This window comes from Sipha flava, unplaced genomic scaffold (assembly GCF_003268045.1).
Source record: "Sipha flava isolate LNK unplaced genomic scaffold, YSA_version1 176_pilon_pilon, whole genome shotgun sequence".
NCBI lineage: Eukaryota > Metazoa > Arthropoda > Insecta > Hemiptera > Aphididae > Sipha > Sipha flava.
Window position 1 is genome coordinate 1,460,349 of NW_020272062.1, and position 17,739 is coordinate 1,478,087.

Genomic DNA, 17,739 nt, shown 5'->3' on the forward strand with positions numbered 1-17,739 from the left:
AAGAATTTTATAATACTATAAATGTATTATTTCAACATAATCATTCAAATTAAAATAGAAAAAATTAATCATTATATGCAGTCTCTTAATGAGTTAACATTTCTTTGCGTACAAATGGCCATTGCTGAATTAGATCTGTACGAGAAAAAAAATGAAACTCTTTTGGTGTGCGCTAAATCTTAAATACACTGTTGTAATAATTTATATTATATAGTAAAACCTGTGATATCATTAATATGACATTTTATTTATTTTTATTATATAGATGGACTAGAGCCCAATTGTTAATAATTAAATGTATACAAGTAAAAAAAATATGTCTACATATGTCTTAGATGCTCTGTGGTATTAATTTTACTGTCAATAAAAAAAAAAAAAAAAAAAAATAATAATAATGTATTAACCAAATAGTGAAAATTAGATCATAGTAGAAAAACAGAAAAAACAAAAAATATAATATACACACAACATTATAGAGTATTAAAGTATTAAATTCTTGGTTGATACCAAAGAATTCGACCGGCTAAACACCCCGATACTAGCAAAGGATGGACAGGTGAGAATTTGGTACAGAGTACAATGTTAGAGTGAGATACGTTTGTACCAATTTCGTGGAGTTTGATTCCAGGCAATTTTGGTTGTAAGGTAGATAATTCATCACAGTTGGGGGAAAACGATAACAATCTAACTCCATTACTAAAAGGGGAGCAGATTAAACGTCCGTCATTGGAATAACATAATTCTTTAATAAAACCTCTACCTACATTGGCTTCTTCAATGTAATGTGTAAGACGGTTAAAGTTTTTATGAATTTTATGATCTGGAGGCACCTGGAATCTATTCATGCAGCTGAGAACGTAGTTGTTACGGCGCTGCCGGTTGCCTATAAATACTACTGTATCCGCTACAGTTCCAACATCTGTATTACCTACACGTCTTGGACGAGCACTTTCACCTCTGGAATTACCCATTAGATAATTACGCATTCTCAAATCAGGAGGGCTATTGCGGTTTATTAATACTGTCACCAATCTTTCGGATGCCGGACGATCTTCTGCCATAATTTCATCCAAATCTTCTTGTTCTTGTAATCCAGTTGCGCTACGTACAATTCGCACTCCGGAATATGTACCTAATACACGCTCTCGTCCTTCTAAAAAAACAAATTTATTTTCAACATTAAATATCTGTAAGAATTGCAAGTGAAAGTTTGTTCGTAAATTGTAGTTTAATTAATAAAACATTTATTGTTACTAAGTATTAAATATATTGTAATTTTACGACACTATTTATAAAATTTGTTGAAACTTTGTTTTTCATATAAATTATTATTATTTTTAATGTATTAAGATCATAAATGAAAATTGTTATCTTGACAAACTTAAAGAGTTTTTATCGGATAAAATATGAAGACAATCATGTCATACAAATGTATTAACATGGTGAGTGTTGATAAATTCTATATTTTATAGCACTGAGAAATTCCTATAAGATATAAAGAAAATGCCAATAAATGATTTATGTGTACTGAAAACATAATTTTTTAGTTTAATAAACTGTATCAAATTTTGGAATTAGGGGTGTCTTAGACTTAACTTTAGTGTTGCGTTTTTCATTAAATTTATATTTAAAACAAGTATAATTAAATATATTATGATATGAACACATATTTAATAATTTAAATCATAATTTTTGAAATTTAAAAAAAAAATTAAATTTTTTGGTATACAAAATTGTTTGAAAATTTTAATGACTCTCAATAAAGTAAATCAATATTGATATTTAAGAATGTCTTGTGCACCAAAATAGTACATTTAAAAATTATAATAATTTAAATATTTAATTATTCTATACAAATCATATTAAATAATGTTAATGATTCCATATAAATTATAAAGAATGTAAATCTAGGTTATTTTTGGATTAAAAATAGTAAATAATAATTTAAAGTTAAAACAATAGAACCAGGGAATATTTCACATAAGAATCACAAAGGTTTGATAAATTAAAAATACTATATGTCACAAATTTGTGTTTATTATTATGTGCGTTTACAATAATTTTGTGTGATATCCTAAAGGATTTATTTATGTAAGAATTTGAGAATGATAAAATACTAACATTAAATGTTCTATATATAAATACTTTTTATTAGTGTAAAACTAGTATTTTTAAATATCCTATAAAAAACACATTTGTATTTTATTTTTCAACAGTATTACTTTTCCATAACAGTAGAAAAAAAAATCAAATAATAGTTCAGTAATAAAAGTTTAACTGTAGTATGTATTTTTAAAAGTACATAATTATTTAACTTGCCAGATAAATATCTTAAACTTCTTATGCGATTTCCACCACTGACATTCATCATTGCTTCCCACAAGTCGGCTTGACGGTTACCTCTTGTGGGTCCCAACACAGAAAATGGTATCATACTATTTATACCAACATTTATGTCTCGAGGAATGACTACATGTGTACGTCGATGAAGTCTCGATTCCCTATACATAAAATGAAAATTTTAGTTGCTTTGATAAAAATAAAATTCTATGTAAGATTTATTACATTGGATCATCAGCTAAGGAATGTTCCAATGAATTAGCTTCTTCAGAACTCATTTCTTCAGGTTCACTTCTTTCTTTAGGAACAGCAATGTCTTGTATATCATGTACACAAGTCCACTCTGATTGTTCATCACTAGTAACATTACGACTTAATACATTCCAACCTTGTGGATGAACCTATAAAAATATATTAACATACATAATTTGCAAAAAAAAAAAAATTATAATAAATAAATACCTGAATAGATGATATTATTTCAGCATCATCATTTCTAGGGAAATCTACAATAAATTCAACTCGGTTGCGTTTACGAGTAAACATATGAGTGTGGGCAGCTGCATTAGGAATGGTAGTTTTACTCAATTGCATTAAACGATACATATTTGGCTATAAAAAAAAAATTAATTAACATAATACAATTAATAAATTATAACTCAAAATTAGAAAATTTAATATTTATTAATACATTGTAATGAGAGAAGTCACCAGTGACACCCGACTAGTTTTTCTTACTGAACAGTATATAATACTTATATAATACCATATAATACTTTACTTAATTAAACTTTCCAAGTTCAAAATGTAATTATATTAAGAGTTAAGAACAAAAACATGTTTACTACTATATTCTTAAGCTTGTGTTACTCTGGTCAGTGATTATAAGTCAAGCTTTAGATATTTACTATTTTAGAAAAATTAATAATTTGTGCATTTCAGGCAATACCTAAATAAATGTAAAATATAAACCTATTCTTTTGACTATAATAACTTATTATATTTAATAACATTAAAAAAATTACATCCTTGCAATAAAAATAATAAATAAAATATGATCAACTTATAAACTTATAACCATGTCAATATAAAATAACAAAAAATAAAACTTGCAATAACAAATTAAAGTATAAAAATAATTAGGAGCTAATGTTTATGTTGAAAACACTATAAACAATATGGTTTTTCATAGTCTTGACAAATGGTTGAAACCATTTTGTATTTTTTCTTGGAATCATTTGAGTCCAATGTCAACCTTAGATTCTCTTAATAACCTACACATCTTCTCCGTTTTTTTCTATTTGAATGTCCAACTTCAATTTCAATCAAGTGATGTGGTATTTTAACAAATTTTGTAGAAACTGAAAAAGTTGTCAACTTTGAAGAAATCACATCACTGAGTAGTTCACGAATGAGATTTTCGGGGAATTTTTTTTACTTGAATTTTACTATTATTTGTGACACTCTTATAAACATTCCATGCATTTAATACAACTGCCGTACTAAAAAGAAACTCGAACGCAACTTTACGGTACCACCTAATGGTTTTTCCAAGAACACTATGGTAGCTAGACATTTAGTCAGAGATATCTACGCCTACACATATCTATACTTATAGGTACAATTAAGAAGCTCGGGTGTCACCGGTGATACCCAGCCGTCCTGGAAAAAGTATTTTTCCATTCCACCCACCGTTATTGTTACAGAAACGTGTTTGCCATTATCAGACAAATTGATTGGTACCAAAATGATTTACTAGATGTCACTGTAAGTGATTTTATTACAGTTTTCATTTTATAGAGGCTATGAATAGATAGCAAAAACGGTGCTCGTCGCCAACGTGTTTAATATAATAAGATTTTTAGAATTTGAGCATTAAGAATCATAGTTAATTTTTTTGTTTCAATTAGCCCGAAAATATAATAAAAATGTATTAAATATAATTTTTTTTACCATATATTTATATTTATTTTTTTTTATCATAATAATTTATTATTCTTAATGTGAATTTATCCTTGCTTGCAGTATTTATAAAATAACCACAAAATGTAATGTTTAACCATCTCAGCTCAAATAAACAATGTCTGCAAAAGGTTTTTTTGAGACATTAAGGGGGTTGGAGCATGTCATATTTTTAATGCATTTAGACAAAAAAGCGGAAGCAAATTTAACATGCTTTTCGTAGCCAGATTTTAATTTAAACTATACGTATACATTTTTTATCTCCTAGAAGAACTAGGAAACCGATTTTCTAATTTTGTCCCAAGTAGTGTTGAAAAACATTTGCTTATTAAATTTTTGTTATAATAATTTCGAAATTGTTTCTTTTATTTAGAAAAATAGAACCATAAATAAAAAAAGTGCTTTCAAGATGTGCTAACTAAGGCGAAAGGTATCAAAATCTTTTTTTAAAATTAAAATCAGACATCGGGAAGTCGATTTGATTTTATTTCCTTTTTGGCAATTTTTGCATTTATGTAAACAATAAAATTACATTTTACCTTGTACGAAATGACATGTATATGCGCGTACGAGAAATAATGTGTTCTCGGAACTAACGTTACGATATCGGATATGAGCATCCACGATAATACATATTAACTTTAATTAAATCTTTAATTTAATCGTAGACAATTATATTTCTTGTTTTCAATGTACGATTAAAAATAAAATTAGAGCCGATAAAATAAAATCCTATTGTGTCTTAGAATTTTTTCACTAAAATAAAATAATATTCTAGAAAAAAGTAAAAGTATGTATTGTATTGATAAGTAATTAGTTGGTTTCTACAATTTAATTTGTTTAGTTGTATGTTAGTTTCAACAATAGTACATTGTAATAAATTCAATAAAATTTGTATATAAAAATTAATAGCGCTATAGATTCGCGTTACGGTACAAAAGTTCGTTGAAGGTTGTTTTCAACAATTAAAAAAAAAAACACTACTTGGGAAATTTGAAATCGGAAAAAAACATTGAAACGATAAAATTAAGAAATAACACTTATGTAAAGTTGTAATTATCTACTAAAATATTCTCAATTATTTTTACACTAAAAAATTTTTTAGTTACAATTTTTATAACAAATAAAACTATAATGTATTTGTAGAAATATATTAGTGGGTAATACAAAATTAATATTTTTAATAAAAGTAAAAATTTCTTTATATTTTAAAATTTAGATTAGATTGTACCTAATGATTTTTATATTTATAAAAATGAATTTTTGCAAGGCACAATTTTAAAAAAATTATATCAAGCACAATTTGCTTTCTATTTAATTAATATGCTTAATAAATAAATATAAGTAAAAAAAAATTACTTTGAATCCTTGAATATCTGCAGCTAATGTTTGTAATTCTAAATTGTTAATAAGTAAGATGAAACCACTTGTTGTACAGATAATCAATTTACTGGAGTCTGGCAGAAGTTTAATTCGCATTAGTCCGTTAATATGACATACAGAATTATTGAGAATTCTACCTTCTTCTGAATAACTATTTAGTACAACATTTAAAAGAATTTTGTAATTTTGAATAATGTATTTATTATAATTATACATAAAATTAAAATTTTTACCTATTGATATCCCAAGTGTAAATTTGTCCATCAAAACCACTAGAAACTAATAAATTGTCTTTTGCTGAGTATTCAATACTTTTTACCCAATTACAATGTCCTTTTAGAAGTTTAATGTGGTCTTTAAGATTACGAATATCCCATAATGCAATAGTTGTATCATCACTACAAGTTGCCATCATTCGAGAATCTAAGAACCTAAAAAAATATAACAATGGTATTTTAGTACATGTTTGGAATGATATTTTATTTAAAAGCAATTTAAAATATACTCAGAAATCATACATTTATTGTTTGAAACATTTTTTAAGATAGCAAAATAAAATATTTGTATATTATATAATTTATATTGTTAAAATAAATACACTTAAGTATTTACTGATAGTTATAATATTACATTTTAAAATAAAATTATAATATTGTATGTATATAGACTGTATAATTTTTTAAATAATTAACAAATTTTTAATAAAATTAATACATTTTAATTCAAAAAATGATTCAGTCTTAAGAAACTAATGCCAAGCAATTTATAAATGTTATGTAATCTTTATAAATTGTTCATTGTAATACATTAATAATTTGTCCAATATTTATAGTTCCTTAAATTTTTAGTGATTTTTTTAATACAACATACAACACATTTTGAAATTTAAAATAAATTAATTAATTGTTGGTTTTGGGATACTTACTTAATACAATTAACACAATCATTATGTGCTTTTTTTATTGATGTTATATACTTTTGTGTAACAGGATCAAACAACATAAAACTTTTCTTTTCACAAGCTGCAGCCAGTATTTTTCTAGATTAAAATGAATTAATGATCAACAATTATTTGTAAGTAATATGTGATTTGTTTTTAAAATATCATAACTTGTTTCATTTAATAAATATGTTTGAATAAACTTTATTAAAAGATAAAGATTGATCATATGATTATTTTATTAGTCGCTTAGAACTCAATAATATATTTATAAAACACAATATTCTACACTGTTGTATAGATTATAAAGGATTAAATTGTAGCAATAAATATAATAGAATATGTTTTTAGAAAATAAATTTAATAATTATTACTATTATATGAACAATATTGCTTTGATTTAAAATTATTTGAACAAAGATGAAGGTTATGGTTAGTTATAGTTACTTGGCGGCAATTACTATAAATATAATTGACCATGATTTAAAAGGTTATGCATTTTTTTTTTCTAAGAATATTCTAACAAACAAAGCACAAGTATTAATAATATACATAAATAAAATTATGTTTCAACATTATTTCAGTTTTTATTATTTTATGGAAAATAAATATTTTGTAAGTAATGCAGATAAGAGATATAGTATTATGTAATCATACTGGAAAATACAATAAATTGTATACATTGAAACATCTCCAATATTATAACAGCGGAAAATATTTATAATAGACATTCATACATAGGTTTGAAAAAGATAATTATTTGATTCATGTTTAAAAATCCTAATTTTTCTAAATGTATGTTAAAATTGCAAGACTAAATGTCTTTTTTTTTTAGAAGATTGTGATTTAAATTAACATATTTAAATGAAATTTGAACTGAAATGATAGAAATATTATTAAATTATGATGTTTAACACGAGCACTTTATCATCACTGAACAAGTTACTTAATAAGTAAAACAGGTGATGAGATAAAAATGCTTACCCATCTGGGGAGAATTCCAAATTGAAAATACCTCCAGGATTGGCTACATCGTCGTTGGACACATCATACTCCCATCTGGCGATCGGATACAAAGACGTGTACATTTCGCAGTGTAGACGACTTTGATCGCCATACTTGGGCCGAAAACCATATTCTCGGTTGCGCAGATAGGTGTCACGAAAGTTGGTGGTCCGCCTGCGCTTGACACTCTGCAGACCGTCCGGGTGGTAGTACGTCACGCTCATGATGGTCGCTGTCGGTTCGCGTGGACGGACCGCCAAGTCTTCGGCGAAAACCACGGTGTTCGTTATCCCCCGTAGGCTGTCGAACAGCGCGCGGTTCGAGTGGGCCGTGATGACTGCACAGGGCCGGGGCCGGGGCCGACGGGTCTCAGACAGCGACGGCGGTCCGGGGATCGAAGTTTTCAAGCGGGTACATGGTGGTTTTGAAAAAAAAAAAAAATCGGATAAATATTCGTATTGCGTGCGTTGTGTGTAGGAAATTTGCGCAATAGAAATCGAGAGTGGACGAGAGAGCAGCAGCAGCAGAGCGGCTATCAGTGAGAAAATAATATTTGACAACGTTATCAACGGTATCCGACGGCGTTATCAGTTTATCAGGAACGTAATCCGCAATGTGTGCCGACCGCAGTAACGAAAATCGTGATCGCGAAAACGGAAAATTTCAGTTGTTTTCACATTAGCAGGTATTCCACGACGACGTGTTTTCGTGCGACGCGATGTTGTCTCGTAAATCTATAATCACGCCTACCGGAGGAATCGCGCGAACCAAAGACGGTTTGATTTGATTTCTTAAACGGCAGAACAGCTGACGGCGAAATGAATATAGTTACACGCTTACGTAACGACACTATGTCCTACGGAGCACGGACGACGCGATTTCTACGCATGGTTTGTCACGATCAGGCGTTCTCAGGGTTTTTTAATAAGGGGGGGGAACATGAAAATGTATTAAAAAGTGAGCATAGAGTAAGTCTTACTCTATGAGGCTAAGCCACCACACCCCCTTTCTTACATAAAAACCACAATAAGTTACAAAATTCATATGTGTAACTTGTGGATAATGATAACAAGTCGAAAAAATATTTATTGATTTCATTAATTTATTTGATTATTACCGGGGCATATAGTTCGTACCTTTAAACAAAAATTGTTTTAAGCTCAATAATATGCTCTCGTAAACATACAAGTGCTGAAATAAACATTGAAAATGCTAAACCATTCAAATAAAAATGTAATATTATATATGAAAATAAATATTTGAGATGTTTTAATTGAAAAAAAAATTTAATTATACTAGGTAGGTACATCATAATTTGCCATTGTAATTTTTTATTTGTTCCGCTATTTTTCTGTTAATAGAAATATGATACAATTGTTTTAACAGTATTTTCACACCTATTAATATTATACTTGCATTGAAAGTTATATTTAATTATTATATGATTCTACAAGTTTTCATTGTTAAATGATCTACGATTTTTATTGAATAGAGTCTTGTACATAGAAAACGATCTCTCGGTGTCCACTGACGGATAAGTGCTAAGATTAAATTATTTTTGTTATTAAGAAAAAAACTCACGGTACACACGCAAGCAAAAATAGTACTCAATTTCAAAATATGCAATAGTAATCAATATAAAATTTCGTATTTACTTTCTAAGTTTGCCGAAACAAATTTATAGCTCACATAGGTATCTCAAGGACCTCTCAAAAAATATATGCAAATGCTAGAATATATAAATCTTGATTATTTCTAAATACCAGTTAAACATGAAAATAAAATCCATTAAAAAAAAAAAAAAGCCATGGGGGATTCATCCCTCATCCCTCCTCCTTGTGAGAACACCCATGATAACGATTATGTGAGATTGATCGACGCCGATTTCCTTACTAAGTATACGTTAAATTTTAAATAAATGCTTATACCATCTGCAAATTTGTCTTATTTTATGGAAATTATATTGTATATTTTCTGTACTGGGAATAAACTGATTCTAAGGTATTTGATGATCATGCGTTTTTGTGACTCCCAACGAATGCGATTTTATTGCACGCTTTCAAATTTTGTTGTATATACTAGAGATGTTTCGGGTACCCGACAATTACTCGATAGCCAAGTACTCAATGTCATAATTAAAGAGAGGATTTAGTTGATATTGCAATTTTTTATTGATACCCAGTAAATCAAATCTTATCAAATATGTATACGAATCAGATTAATTATTGTCTTCCTATTTAATTTAATAATGCAATTTTTGTATACATTACGTGATAAAATACACAAATTATTATTTCCAAAGTGATTTTACAAAAAAAATATAACTTACAACGTAAATTTGTACGTGTACTTAAATGTAGTTTAGGATTTTTTTTTTTTATTTAAAATATAATTACAATCTATACAATAATTTAGTACAATAAGTAATTTAGATATAGTATTTACATATCGAGAATAACAGATGGAGGAGAGCACTCAATAGTGTCACCCGACAGATTAAATTAGAAGGTCTCTAGGCCAGGAGCGTTTTAAACGTCTCTAGGGGTTATCAGGGTTTGTTAGAGAAGATATGCGTTTTATTAATGGATTGTAGTGTTGGATAAACTTGAAATGAAAGGAGACGTAGTGAGACTTTGTTAATTGAGTGAGCGATGGAATATTTAGATCTTTGTGGAGATTATTATTTGTGATAAACCATGGAGCAGAGACAATTTGTCTCAGACAGATAGACTGGAATGCCTGGATTGTTCTCGTGTTGGAGGGTTTGGCAGAACCCCAAATCTGGATGCCATAGGACCAAACAGGTCTGATGATGGTTTTGTATATTAATAGTTTATTTTTTAATGATTTCTTGGATCTAAGAAGTGGGCGGAGTAAATGGAGTCTGGAGTTGATTGTTTTTCTTTTTATTTTAAGGTGTTGGGCCCATGTGAGGCGCCTGTCAAAGATCAAACTAGGTATCTTATTGTCAGGGTGATTGGGATTTGGTTATTATTAAACGATACAGAGGGGCAGTCGCCTGGTCTAAGAGAGAAAGTGATAAAGGATGATTTAGCTTCATTAGTTTTGATCTTCCAGCGATTTGACCATAGTTGAATAGAGTTGAGATCATTTTGTAGCCAGAGAGATATTACCTGGGGGTCAAGGTTTGAAGCCAGGATTATCATGTCGTCAGCATATGTACCCAGTGATGTATGAGGAGAGGTCGGAGTGTCGTGGGCGAATATAGAGTATAAAAAGGGAGCTACGTCGCTTCCTTGAGGGACTCCAGCTAGTATTTGGAAGTTTGACGAGTATCTGTTGTTAACGCGAACACAGAAGGTGCGATTTTCGAGGTATGATTTTAGGAGAAGGTAGTAGGGGGCAGGGAGGAATTTTTTGAGTTTGAAGAGAAGTCCTTCATGCCACACCTTGTCGAAGGCCTGAGCCACGTCAAGGAGTACAGCCGCACAGTAAAGTTTTGATTCCATGCTGATAGAGATTAAGTCGACAATGTGATGGAGTTGGTGGATGGTGGAGTGCTTGGACCTGAATCCAAATTGGTGGTTTGGGATGATGTTGAATTTGTCCGATAGTGGAAGTAGCCTTTTGAGGAGTATTTTTTCAAAAAATTTTGCGAATGTGGGGAGGAGAGAGATTGGTCTATAGGAAGACGGGATATCAGGAGGTTTGTCCGGTTTTGGAATTAGGATTATGTTTGAATGTTTCCAGGCTGTAGGAAAGTAGGATAAACAAAACATAGAGTTGAAAATTAGTGCTAAAAGAATGATAGATTTTTCAGGGAGGTGTTTGACAACTAAGTTGCTTATTAGGTCGTGTCCAGGGGCTTTTTTGGTTGGGAGTTTGCGGATGATGTATTGAATTTCACCCGGGCTAGTATGTTTAGCAGGGAGGGCCATGGGGAGAGGGGATTCAAGAAATCTAGAAATATTTAGAGTATGAATTTTATTTGGGATGATGTTATGTGGTTTGAAAACGTTAGCTAAGTGTTCGGCGAAAATGCTGGCTTTATCGGAGTCAGAGGAGGCCCACGAATTGTTTGGCATACAGAGTGGGGGGGATGGTAGCTTGTGATGGATTAACTTTTTTGTGGCCTTCCATAAAGATAAGTCTTAATTGTGAGGTTTTGGATGTAGTTTTGATAACTTTCGTTTTTGAATTTAAGAATAGCTTTGTTTAATTTATTTTTCAGATAGTTAAAAGTTGCTTTGTCCGATGGGTATTTAGATCTATGCCATTGGGTTCTGGCACTGCGTTTATCGGCGAGTAAGAGCATGATATGGGCAGAAATATTAGTATTATTCCGGTTTGGAGGATGGTTACTCGAGGCAGCGGAGGCAGAATTTTGAATAGTGGAAGTTAAGGAAAGGATAGCGCTGTCGATTTCAGAGGTAGTTTTTAGGGAGGGTTAGGTTACTAATGTTGACGGTTACTAATTTTTTGAATTTAGGCCAGTTTACTCTACCAGAAGTAAGGGAAGGTTTAATTTGTTTAGTAGCCCAGGCACCCACCTCAAGATAAATTGGGGTGTGGTCAGAGGAGAGATCGTTTAAGTTTGATATGGTTGAGTGAATGTGGTTTGGAATTTTGGAAACGAATATATCATAGATATCAGGATGTCTATTACAGTGAGAAGGCTAGTAAGTAGGAGAAGGGGGGGGGAGATTACTGAGTAGTTCATAGTGTCTAAGGCAGATTTGAGTGCACGGCCTCTGGTATTAGCGGAGCGATTTCCCCAGTAGGGGTGTTTTGAATTGAAATCACCTCCAACTATGAATTTTTTACCTAAGGTGGAAAAAAAGGTTTTAAATTCGACAAACAAAATTTTGGGTCCAGGGGGGACAGTAGATTGCAGAAACGGCAATGGGGGTAGAGTTGTCAAAGTTGACTTGGATTGTAGTGGCTTGTAAGTAGGGTTCAGAGTGTGGGGCTAATTGATGATGGGATAAATTGTTTTTAATGTAGATAGCGGTACCAGTGTGGGCAGTACCGTCCGAATGGCAAGTATGATAAACTTGATATCCAAATATTTTTGAGTGAGATGTGGAGGTAAAGTGCGTTTCGGAGATAAGGGCGATGTCGATATTTTTAGCTTCGAGAAAGCAGTGGAATTCGTGCTTATGTTTGGAAAGACCATTGGCGTTCCAGGAGATTAAGGACAGGGGAGAGTTTAGATTAGAATTCAGAGTCATTGGTAACAACTAATTTATTGATGAGAGAGGAGAGGAGGGTTATTAGAGGTGTGATGAGTGATTGGAGCTCATGAATGAATGATGTCAGTTGATTTGAGAGAGGGTTTTCAGGAGGGGAGTCGTTAATAGGGGATTGGGTTTTACCTTTTGTTGCGCTGGCGTAGGAGTTCTGTTGGGTGGCCGAACTGGTTTGTACAAGGTTAGGGTTGGTCTGCCGAGAGATGTCCGAACTGGTGAGGTTTACATGGCTGGTGGTAGATGGGTTGCTTGAGTGTTGATAGTAGTTAGTTTGGGTGTGGTTCTTGAGTTTGGAATATCTTGATCGCAACAGAGTTTTGTGTTTGATGCATCCTTTATAGTTTGTAGGGTGTGCTTCCCCACAGAGAGCGCAGGATGCCGGGGTGTCCTTTGATTTTTCACAGAGTTCAGAGAGGTTACTTTGGCGGCAGCGGACACAATGAGGATCGCGATTTCAATAAGTTTTGGTGTGGCCGTAGTCCTGGCATCTATGGCACTGGGGAAGGTCCTTCCGGGAGTGAGGCTCTTCGACTTTAATTTTGGTGTAGCAAAGTAAGGTAATTTTGAAGATATTTGGGTTTTCAGGAGCCGGGTCTAGATCGACGAAAAAAAGTGGGAGAGGAGATTTAGATAGTCTTGCCTGGATGTTAGAGATGTTTCTTACAGCAAAGCCCTTAGAAGTTAGTTCATCCTTAATGGAATTTGTGTCCGTCGTTGGGTGAAGATTTCTTATTACAACCCGATAGGGCTTATCAGCTTTGACTTGGTAAGTAAAATGCTCGAATTTATTTTCGTTTAGCAGATGTATAATAAGGCGATAGAATTCGATTTTGGTCGTAGTGAGTTTTAGGTGTTTGGTAGACGATTTGCATTCGAAACCGTTTTCGCCCGTGATCGATAGTAAGGATTTGCAAAATGATGATGATAATCTTATAATTGTATGAAACTTAAAACATATATAAACAAAAAAAAAATTGGTAATAACTATAAAGCAATACAAAAATATTCAATAATAATGTTGTTTTGGTTTCAAATAAAGGCAAGGTTAATAATAATAATAATAAAATAATGTTATAATTACTAATGTGATAGTTGGGCTTGCATATTTTCGCACAGTATATTTATGCCAGGTATGATATTTAAAACTGAAATACGCAAGTTTGCTTCTAAAGACGGTTATGAAATGTATGATCTATGTTTGTTTTTTATAATTTGAAGTTGTGAAAATGTAGTTTCACAAAGATATGTCAATGCGAAAGGTATTAATATAAGTAAAGCTGCTTTCGAAATTACAGGATACTCTTATTGTCGTCTTAACCAAAATATAGTAAGTTCTTTTTCATTAATTCGGTTTCAAGAGCTTTAAATTTAATAAATATTTCACGGCCCACCAATTATATGTCCAGGCCCCCTAGGGGGCTGCGGCCCTCAGGTTGAGAAACACTGCTGTAGACTATATGTCGATTATAAGACATTCAGTATAAACAAACGGTCGATCGCGGACTATTTTAGAGTCGATTATGTAAAAATTTATTTTTAGGCCATGTGCTTAAATATTAATATTAATCGTGGTGGTTATGAACAAATTGACGATAAGTTTTATCTGTGAAGTTTTTATCTTTTATCCTGGTTTATAAAAAAATTTTCCAAGAAAGTCGATCTTCAAAGGTGAAGTATATTTTCAGTAGATCGTGTCCGAAAAAAGTTTGGCCGCCTCTGGTACACATTCATGTGAAATAAATGGCCTACGTGACTGTGGAGCTATGGGAATTCGCTGGATCAGCGAATCTTGCGACTCGACAGAGACACTGCATGATTATTCGACAGTCATGTAAATACTATTGCAAAGAATCGTATACTTATGTCATTATTCATAGCATCTTGTATTTTAGTTTAAATCTAAATATCATTTTTATTCTCTATGTAATTGTAATTAAGTTATTAATTAAATTTATTTTATTATAGTATATATTTTCAAGTAACACTTCATTTTTTTCGTCTTTAGCCTCGGTCACAAACATCATTACATCAATGTGCTTTACAGTTAGTAGAGATAAAATTTGGTAAAACAATTACTCTAGGTATTTGTTCAATATTAAAAAAAATAAACTTTTACTGAACGTTTGTTGTAGATCCTAGTTTGTATTAAAAAAAAAGTTTATATTGTGGTTTTTTATTTTCTTTTAGTTAACTAGTATATGCAAAAAACAGTACGTTTTTAATATTTAAGGCAATAACACTTATTGTTATAAATTATAATTCGAAATTCAAATATTATTATATTTCTCGAACAAAATAATTCTATAATAAATACCATTAAATAACATAAGCCTATGGTGTATAATCGAGGACGCAAGCATGTCTGAGTTTTTGTGATTTTATCAGCGTAATATAAAACACTAACATTTTCTTTTCTTGTTCTATAAAATCAAAATTGAATCATATTGTGCTCGCGTGGATATAAAAAATTTTTTTTCAACCCTCGTAAAAGGTTGTATTGATTATAATTACGGATATTGTGTTACGATCACGAGTACTAATTACTAATTAATGATAAAACTGTAGCAAAATCGTACACCACTTAACATTATTTACACGTTATCGTGTGAAGACCAATAATTTTGCTTCAGGTATAAACCACATATACGCATTGCACGTGTACAGCATTTTTTAAATTGCTCCGGGGATCACGGATAGGAAGTCAAATTACGTAATGCAGGAAGGGTAACTATATATATAGCACTCGATGCTAAAAATTCGTGAAGGTTTCACTCCAATAGTATCAGGTAATAATCAATGGCTACATTTATTTTAACTATATGTATTATATACGATATTTAATGGTGAAATTACACAAATAAATGAACGGGTAAATTTAAGAAATTTGATGGATGGTTATTTTTATTCGAATCTGTTATGTGTAAAGCTACTATTTTAAATGTAGAATATAATATATAGGTATTTATATATATGTTTCATTCGTACGGGTTGCACTACGATGATAAGGTGCAAAACTAAATATTAAATCACCAGACCTACACAATAAAATATACATAAGATTAATCGTAAAATCTATGATTCATATTTCTTTGTGCAAACAATGCTCACAGTTTGTATTGTTAAATACGAATAAGTCGTAATTAAAAAAAGAATATTTCTATTATTTCATTATTTTTCAATAACTAATCAATTGAACTTATTACTTGTACCGCTATGGTACTCCAAACACTGCAGTGACAACAAATACATTCGAAATTTGCGGATTGTCTACAGTATAGTACATTATATTATGCGGTAATTAGTGAAATTAATAAGTTGCAATCAAATAATACGGAAAGTATATAATGCGCGCCTAGACAGGAAATCAAAACGGTTATACCATATTACGTATCATACTTTCCTTTACAGTGGACATTTTCTACTGTAACACTAATTTATAAAACTAATAAACCTATAAACCTTCCATTTTAATATAGATCTATAAGTTTGCTACTATTTTTAGTGAAACTGTGTGAAAAAATTGTTTTAAAATACATCCTGTTACAATGGATAAATAAATAATCACGAAATATCAATTAGCTTTCGCGAAAAACATTCCACACTACATAAAATACCTTACCTTGCGGATTTAATATCCACAGGTTTAGAACAAAAACTTTATTGTTCAACCATAATGTTTGTCATATCTCTAAATATGATATCCAGGTCTTCTTCCATCCACATATTTTTATTGTATTATCATTTAATGTCTGAGACACTAATGAATGTATAAACGTATATGAGAGGGTCATGACCGGCCGAATTGGATAATTATATATATTGAATATTCCTAGTTGATACGTCGTGTACAATTTTCGAGTCTACGAATAACATAAACAACACGCAATACAATAAATTTAATGAATATTAAAATTTAAACAAAAGAAGTTTAAAAGAATCTTAGTATTAATGATACATTATACTGGCAGATTTATCGGATAATTAGAGTAGATTATATAATTTCATTAGGATATTTTCAACCAAAAAGCTTAGTTCTGACTTACAATTTCCTACATGTATTCACATTTATATATTTTTCTAGTACGATGTAAAATAATCAATAACCAACAATTGAAGAGAAAAAAAAAAGGCTACGAGAGAGACTGAAGGATAGGCGGCATCAGGATAATAGGCTAACGTGCACCAGCCTAGGTTAGGTACCTAATGTAACAGCTTACGGTATGGAATCTAGTTCACCTACGTGTTACGCTCAGTGCGTTTCGGCACGATGGCGCTGCATCTTTCAGTGTTGCAAACGACCTTTGCGGGTCGGTCTTTTTTGGTTTTCGGTATGCGCCTAGGTGTCACAGTAGACACGGTTTGTAAACTGTTTATATAATTATACTAACTATTGAGCTGATGATTGCAACACTTACTGATGGAATTTAAAACAAGCTAGTTTTTGTCTACGAGAAATAGTCGACGTGTGTTGATGTATATATTGGACTTATAACCCCTAGAATTACTATAGCTACCCCGAAAACCAATTGGATCCACGAGAGAAGTCTAGGGGATTTGTGGTCACAATTGAATTAAGACAATTCAAGTAATGTTATATTTCTTAGTTGTTGAGAAAAAACACTGGTACGATAACTTGAACTGTCCAGTGAACTGTAAGTTTTTTTTACCAAACACACAATTAATTTAAAACTTAGATTTACTGATACAATTTAGTTATTTCCACTACATTGTTTGGTTGATATTTTCATTAAACGAAGCGAGTAAATATTATACCAATAAACAATAGTACACCAATACCTCGTACAAAACTGTATATAACATTTTCTAAAATGACCACAATTTTCACAGCAAATGACAAAATCGAGCTTTAAAAAAAAATTAATTTTAGGTTGTGTATTT

At 31.0% G+C, this 17,739-nt stretch overlaps 1 protein-coding gene across 1 annotated transcript; it reads right to left on the reverse strand.

The window, feature by feature from the left end:
• LOC112680378 (DDB1- and CUL4-associated factor 10) lies at window positions 1-8,326 on the reverse strand. The gene is made up of 8 exons (XM_025550462.1): window positions 7,610-8,326; window positions 6,611-6,724; window positions 5,919-6,116; window positions 5,662-5,836; window positions 2,803-2,952; window positions 2,566-2,741; window positions 2,320-2,501; window positions 1-1,153 (listed from the first exon to the last, which is right to left on the reverse strand). The coding sequence occupies exons 1-8, from the start codon at window positions 7,852-7,854 to the stop codon at window positions 489-491; spliced, it is 1,905 nt and encodes a 634-aa protein (XP_025406247.1). The 5' UTR covers window positions 7,855-8,326; the 3' UTR covers window positions 1-488.
• Between the last annotated feature and the right edge of the window lie 9,413 nt (window positions 8,327-17,739).

Bases quoted from the DNA above. Each gene is read 5' to 3' on its own strand.
- LOC112680378 (XM_025550462.1), bottom strand. From the start codon at position 7,854: ATGAGCGTGACGTACTACCACCCGGACGGTCTGCAGAGTGTCAAGCGC. The intron at 5,837-5,918 runs GTAAAAATTTTA...TGTACTAAATAG, and splicing joins TACACTTGGGATATCAATAG to TTATTCAGAAGAAGGTAGAA. The intron at 2,502-2,565 runs GTAATAAATCTT...TTTTATGTATAG, and splicing joins TCCTTAGCTGATGATCCAAT to GGAATCGAGACTTCATCGAC.